The 6882-nt window shown below is 39.9% G+C and overlaps 1 protein-coding gene across 2 annotated transcripts; it reads right to left on the reverse strand.

Moving 5' to 3' along the window:
- Positions 1 to 468: 468 nt before the first annotated feature.
- LOC116322608 (nuclear receptor coactivator 7-like) lies at positions 469 to 4653 on the reverse strand. Of its 2 annotated transcripts, XM_031742714.2 has the most exons (7): positions 4497 to 4653; positions 3490 to 3679; positions 2338 to 2478; positions 2048 to 2200; positions 1845 to 1940; positions 1643 to 1716; positions 469 to 1551 (listed from the first exon to the last, which is right to left on the reverse strand). In XM_031742714.2, exons 1-7 carry the CDS (start codon positions 4628 to 4630, stop codon positions 1413 to 1415), a joined length of 927 nt encoding a protein of 308 aa, XP_031598574.2. In that variant the 5' UTR covers positions 4631 to 4653; the 3' UTR covers positions 469 to 1412. The 2 variants fall into 2 exon arrangements, with proteins under 2 accessions (XP_031598574.2, XP_031598576.2); XM_031742716.2 differs by lacking the exons at positions 3490 to 3679; positions 4497 to 4653 and adding an exon at positions 2777 to 3480.
- Positions 4654 to 6882: the final 2229 nt, after the last annotated feature.

A 6882-nucleotide genomic window follows, 5' to 3' on the forward strand; every position in this document is an offset into this window, starting at 1 on the left:
TTTGGTTAATTTTTGCCCACAGATCTGAAAAACAGTTCCTCCCTCTGAGCCAAGTGTGGATTTTACCTTTTTTTCAACAGTCAAACCACAATATCTCTTCCTTTCTCTGTTGCTTGAAACTATTTTGATGTTGCTGGAAATGAGATTAAAATTCCCATTAAAAGTATATTGTACTACAAAACTGTACAAAATGTTTTGGATTGATAAGCTTTCTTAAGTATCTGAAGTTTTTTATATCTGTGAGACTACAAGTTTGATTTATATTTTAAACATGCATTTAGGCTTCTTCAGTTGGAAATATTGGTTTTATTCATTCATAATATTGCATGAAAGCTCAGCTTCTGATTAGAATAAGGAAATCACCTAAAAATGACACACAAGGTTTAGTCCCTTCGTATTCCTCATAACAACTAACTCAGTGATGTGGTGAAAGTGCTTATAGTGAAAAATGACACCTCTACTCGAGTATAACAGGAAACACAAACTTTTAATGTGATTTCACAAGAAGAAAGTGGCAGTGCCAGCACTGCCTGACAGTCATACACAAATTTTTGCCACTTCCTGAATAGCATATTTAAATACACAGATGATAAACATCTGTCTATTTGACGTCAAATCCATGTGTTTGACGTTTTATTCAAAGTGTTTTTCACAGGCTGGTTGCTTCATTTACATAAAGCAGAACTTCCATTTTTCAGTTAAGGTCCCTTCTTACTCAAGCAGTACATCTAGCAGACAATCAGCTTTTGTAGTGCAATGTTGTCCTTATTATTTTCAGCGCTCCTATTTTGGTCCTCACTTACATGGAAAATGTTAAAACCAGATCAGCTGTTTTTGGTCCTACCAGTGTTACAGTGATTTTACTATTAAATACTTAATTTAATATGACAACACATTGACACTTCAACAAAGATGCAAACTGTAAAAAATCCTTTTAAAATCATCTTTTTATAAATATGCATTGATGTAAAAATAAAATAAAAATAGATTCTTTCTTAAATCTTGAATCTCATTACTGCAGCTACAAACTTTTCATTCAATGCTGCTCTCTTTAATCAGAGAGAAAGTCTAGGAGGTCTTTGCGCTTCAGGTGCCAGTTACTGACTGGGCTTAGCACAGAGGTGCTGGTGAGCAGCCAGTAGCTGAAGTGGCATGACCCTGAACTACACGATTTCAGCAAGGCACTCATCTTCAATAGGCACAGCTCCAGCAGGCAGAATGCCCGAGAGCCCCGTCAGCAGGCTTCATACTGTACAAGAGGAACTCTGAACCACGTGCACAGACGACAGCAGATGCTCCATCAGGATACGTACAGTAGTGACTAAACGGCACACACGCCTTGAAGTGTGGGAGCTCCACACAGAACAACAGGTCCTGCTTTGTTTTTAGCTCGGCTTTTTAGATGTTCACAGTCAATTCTGCACAGTCCAGACCTCCAGGTCTTGTACAATAAAGTCCTCATTTGTGGAGAGAGGTGCATTGTGAAAAGTCGGACTGGAAAAGCTTGAACCGCGGTACAGATCAGCATCCAGCCACAGGGCAAAGCCACTCCTAAAGACAGAGAAAACAATAGCACGTTAATATCAGATCTTTGAAAACTCATTGATAGGAAAATAAATAAATAAATAACTGTATAACTTACCCGCCTCCACCGAGCTGCAATGAATCCCAGTTTCCACTCACAAAGTACGAGTTCACCCCACTCCACTTGTATACCTAGATAACAAAGACATAAAAGCATCTTAAACTCTGTGCAGATTTCTACAATAAGTGAAATTATTTCATGACAAAATCATCCTGTAAATAGACTAGAGGTAAAACATTAACAACAGTTCAACTCTTACCTGGAAGTCGGGATTGAAGCTGAACAAGAAGGTTTCTCCGGTACCGTAGCAGTATTTACTGACTCTGAATGGATCTGAAGAAAAAGCCCCAAACACCTGCAAATACACCAAGACACCAGTTTGTTAAAGGAGATGCTGGTAATGGAGGAAGCAGTTTAATTTTCTTGGTACAGAAAATGGAGACTAAGGAGCAGGATACAAACCTTTTTGTGCATGTCTTTGACCACCAGCAGCACAGGGCTGTCCACCTCAGCCATGTTCCTGTACAGAGTCTTCAGGCTGCTCCCATGGATGGCTGTGCTGTAGACCAGCTGCCATTGATAACCATGGGTCCTTGCTGGCATGTGAGCAGCAAGCTGTTTGACAAAGGAGTTACTCATTAGATTATGTCCTGACAGACTAATAAGAATTTTCTCAATACTTTCAGAGAAAAACCTCTGACGGTTGTGATCAAATGTCCAGCTAGTTTAATGTGAAAGTTAGTTTTACTAACTTTTTCCAGGTGGTGCTCATCTAGCAGATGGCTGTGGTCGCTGAGGACAGGGAGAACATCGAGGTAACTGGGCTCTTCTGCCTCAGAGTCATCTGAGCTGCACAGACTCTGGCGGCGTTTGGAGTCTTTCACAGTGATGATCTGTGAGGCAAGCAGAAAATTGCAAAGATATATTCAGTGTCATGAAAAAAATTCACTCCCTGCTTACTGTCACAGTACTACTCACTGCTGTCGCATTTTTGCTATTCAAGAAAAGTTTAAAGACCTTGCATATTAAAAGTTTTGATTTATTTAAAACTGAACACAAGTACAACGATAACTGAACTACTGGATGGCAACAAAGCAACAAAGCACGGTGACAGAAAAACATTTGAACCTCCACAGTAACCTCACTACACCTCCTAACATATATATGAATACATTCAGCAGAATATCTTACCTCAACATAAGGCTCCATACAGTCACTGGCAATATAAAGCACCTTAATATTTTCTGGTAGGCGCTTCATAGCTCCTGATTTCTCTGTCAAGCGCTGCTTTCTGCTGTACCACATGTCTGCTAACCAAACTGCCATCCAGCAGCTCTTTTATATACACTGGGTTACTTTCCCTTTCAATGTCTGAAGTCTTAGCAGACGTACGCTCATTGGTCAGCTCTGATAGTGAACAGTTTCTTTTCTCACTAAACAGGAAAACGAAATCTCGGTTAGGTTTGTAGAAGGAAAGAGGATGTCCATATATAGACAGAGGGCATTCCCACAGCCTCGCTTTTAATGTTTAACAATAACTGCCAACAAATTTGTCAGGCCACCACCCATTATGAGGTTTATGCCACAGCCGCACTAAATTAACAGTATTGGTAATTAACAAAATCATGTTTTATGTTTCTGTAATTGTTAACCTACCAGTATGTGCAAATGAATAATGCATAATATGAATATTATGCATATTTTTTAAAGCTAAAGTATAACTATCCATGAATATTCAAATTCAAAAATATTTGGGTTTTCTTGTTTTAATGAAAGGTGGTTTTAAAACATTTTAAAGCACCGTTAGAACGCCTGAGCATCAGAGAGCTGACTCTTGGAGAGTTCTGCAGGGTGTGTGTTTAGCCTTTGAGATATACTAATGCGTGTTTTTGTGTAAATCTTACCTCCCACTTTTTAGCGGCGGTGTTGATGGGCTTGCTGAGGATCTTATTGATCGCTGCGATGTCCTTCTCCACAACCAGAATGTGGTTCTGATTTTTGTCTTTGATGACATAATGCGGTTTCCACTGGTTGTCGCCTTTGTGGCAGACCTCTGGTGACCACTGCGCAAAGAATGTGTAGAGGTGGTCAACCCTGTAAAAATTAAAGTGATAAAATTTAGGGGTTTTTTTTAGGTTACTAGTATACTTATATAGCTGTAGATAGTTGACTTCTTATACCTTAGATAAAGTGTTTAAAGGGTTCCTGAGATCAAGTAAAATGCTAAGAAGCACAATGGCATAGCAATATCAGAAAACTAAATAGTTACTCATACTGAATAGCAACACAGGCTACATTTTCTCCATTTTCCATGAAGTTAAAATATAATAACAACTAAAGAAAAGCCTCTGCAATCTAAGATGTACCTGGAAATAAACTGCAGAAAAGTTAAAGTTGTTTTAAACGTTTTGAGCAATACTCATCTTGGAGTTAATCCAGGAACATGTGTGGGAATGAGAAATCACTATTCCCACCTGTCCATGTTGGAGTCTGCTTTGTCTACAGTTTCAATCAGTTATGATTGGCAGTTTAGAAATCCCCTCTAGTCTCTTCCATCCTTCTCTGGTTTACCATGCCAGACTCTTTGCTGCAAGCCAGCAAACTCTTGAAATGAAATCTCAGTGACTCAATGACTAAGACTGCTTCCTTTGGTTAAATGTATGTCACAATGTACGCATCCAACATAACGAACACTCAGCGTTTTCACATGACAGTTTCTTTTTGCATGCACTTGAAATCTGACGTGCAATCAAAATCTTTTGCGTTTCTGCAGTTTTAAGTGCACGTTTACTTCTTTGAATTAGCTGAAACAAACTAAAGCTGTGTCTGATTCAAATGCAGTTAGCACCACCATAATCACCCAGCACCCAGCATAACAATGCTCATAGATCTACTGATTTGTTCTACTTACTCTCCAACGCTATATGCAACTCCCATGGCTGAATGGAGATGAATGTCCAGATAAAAATCTCTTAAAGAAGCAGTCAGGACTAGACCGTTTACTCTCAGTGCTGATGAAGCGTTTGAACTGTGAGTCTCTGCCATTCCCGCTTTTTATATGAGCAGGACAACTGCTGAGCCAAGCTCCAGCGAACATTAACCCTCCCTCTCCCTCTTCACACAGCTTACACGGGCTGCACGTATTCATGCAGGGATTACACAACAGCGCCTGAAAGCCAAAGCTAGTGATACATTAGCTTGACCTGCTTTGCAGCTCTACCATTAAGGTTAGCTGGAGCACAGCTGAATTCTGGTGAATGACACCACTATTGCACTTTTCAGTCCAATACATTCATCTTACAGCTACACTTCATGAGAGCTTCGCAGATGAAGATTTTAAAGAACTAGTGCAAAATGATCCAAAACATTAAAATGAATCATGCATAGCAAAGTTAACACCAGATACTGAAAAGCTCCTTATGTGTAAATGCATCAGTAAAACAGTCAAATAATATATAAGATATTATGTATAAGAAATTATATATAAGAATATGACAGTGAACAAGGACTTTCTTGCAGCTGGCTCGCTCAGGTTTCCTTTGAACAATATAAAAGGGAAAATGGTCAACAGCTTGGCATCAAATCAGGAAGGATGAGGCCATAAAGGAAGGTGGTCTGTAGAAAACACCGAGTTAGAACAGGGTTATTGGGGTTACGCTACCTCAGTACATTTTTATATTGAATGACTTGATGATTGCAATGACATACATCTGCCTGCACCTATGATTTGAGACGGGGGTTTTTTTATCTTATCCTTCCCATTTCTTATAAGACTGGTATAAAGTCTTGACAAAAAGGACCTCAACTGTAGTACTGACCATTTAGAAAAGATGAGTTTTCAGTGCTGACCATTTAGATTAACAAACAAATGTTTCAAGGGCCCCAAATGATCTGAACATGCTGAGCTGTTGATTCAGTAATCCTATTTGTTCAGAGCTGAGTTGAGCTTGTACTTTCCAAATAACTTCACTTTCTTGACCAGATTTTTCCACAATTTTCTTCAGCAATAATGACATAGGTTTGTTCATGTTCAGCCAAAGAGGTCAGAAGATTACAATGGGTACATTCTGGGGTCAGCAATCAGCCTTGATATTCTTACACAAAACCAATAGCACGAAAGAGATAAAAATTCAGTGTCAGTGTCCACTGTGATTGATTAGTAAACACAGATCAATAAACATAGATTTACCCAGATATGAGCATATACAGTAAATGCACGTGCAAACAAGCAGATGCATGCACTTATTGTCAAAAACACACAACTGATGCATTCATCAGTCAGGAATGTCAGCTTGACACGTGTGCACACACCTGCAGGAACACTTCTACCTCCTGCACGCTCCTGAATATCGCTTGTTATAATCGACTCGAAAGAGGAACTTTTTTTTTTTTTTTTTTAATGTGAGGTTCATAATGTCCCCGATGATGCTGACATCGTGCTTTAAATGTAGTTCTCCTGTGCTGACTGAAACGTGCATGTTTAGGACAGTTAACGTGCAAGAAACTAGTCTTGCACAGTGGGATAATGGAGTGATAGGGTTCATCACAGTTGAAAACAGCTGTCCGTGTGCACAGCCCATCCTGAGATCCTATAAAGACGAGGTTTGGATTTTCAGAAGAAAGAACACGTTGGCCTTGGCAATACTGTCTAGAACATTTCTTGCTCCGCCTCTTCTTCAACCCTGTCTGTTCCCTGCACGATTCCAGTCAGACATACAAAAAACCACACACACAAAAAAAAATCCTACTGAGTCCAAATCACACGCATGCACACGCCTCACACACAAGGACACAAACACCATAAAACATCCTGGCACGCATGCCCGTACGAACTATTTCCTCAATCCGGCAAGAGGAGTGTAGGATTTAAATGATTTTAGTGATTTGTACTAGCTGTAGAAGTTTTTTTGGTTTTTGGTGAAGACTAGACGACAAAAAAGTTGTATGAGCCGGGGGGGTGGGGGTCCTCCGTGGTCTGGTTACCAGCACCGACCTTTGCAGTGAGCAGCTTCGGTTACGTGCAGCCCGTGTTTTTCACCCGCTCTGAGCACAAAAGAAAAGAAAAGTTTATTGAAGTTCGGCAAACACACCTGTGTGCATTTCCGATAATTCCTTCACAATAAAAGCATCAAGCTGGATCACCATTTCAAAGCTTTTAACTTGAAGCAAGAAAAGCCGGAAATGTCTCGTTTGCATTCACAATAGTGCTGAGAAGTAAACAGTCCACAGCAAAATGTCTTGAAGGTACAAAGACGGGAGGAGACAGTAGGGAGTTTGTTGCACAACACGGGCACGTG

The sequence above is a fragment of the Oreochromis aureus genome, linkage group 11, assembly GCF_013358895.1.
Source record: "Oreochromis aureus strain Israel breed Guangdong linkage group 11, ZZ_aureus, whole genome shotgun sequence".
Classification (NCBI taxonomy): domain Eukaryota; kingdom Metazoa; phylum Chordata; class Actinopteri; order Cichliformes; family Cichlidae; genus Oreochromis; species Oreochromis aureus.

Bases quoted from the DNA above. Each gene is read 5' to 3' on its own strand.
- LOC116322608 (XM_031742714.2), bottom strand. From the start codon at position 4,630: ATGGCAGAGACTCACAGTTCAAACGCTTCATCAGCACTGAGAGTAAAC. The intron at 2,201-2,337 runs GTTAGTAAAACT...TTTGTCAAACAG, and splicing joins ATGAGCACCACCTGGAAAAA to CTTGCTGCTCACATGCCAGC. The intron at 1,717-1,844 runs GTAAGAGTTGAA...TTTGTTATCTAG, and splicing joins GCTTCAATCCCGACTTCCAG to GTATACAAGTGGAGTGGGGT.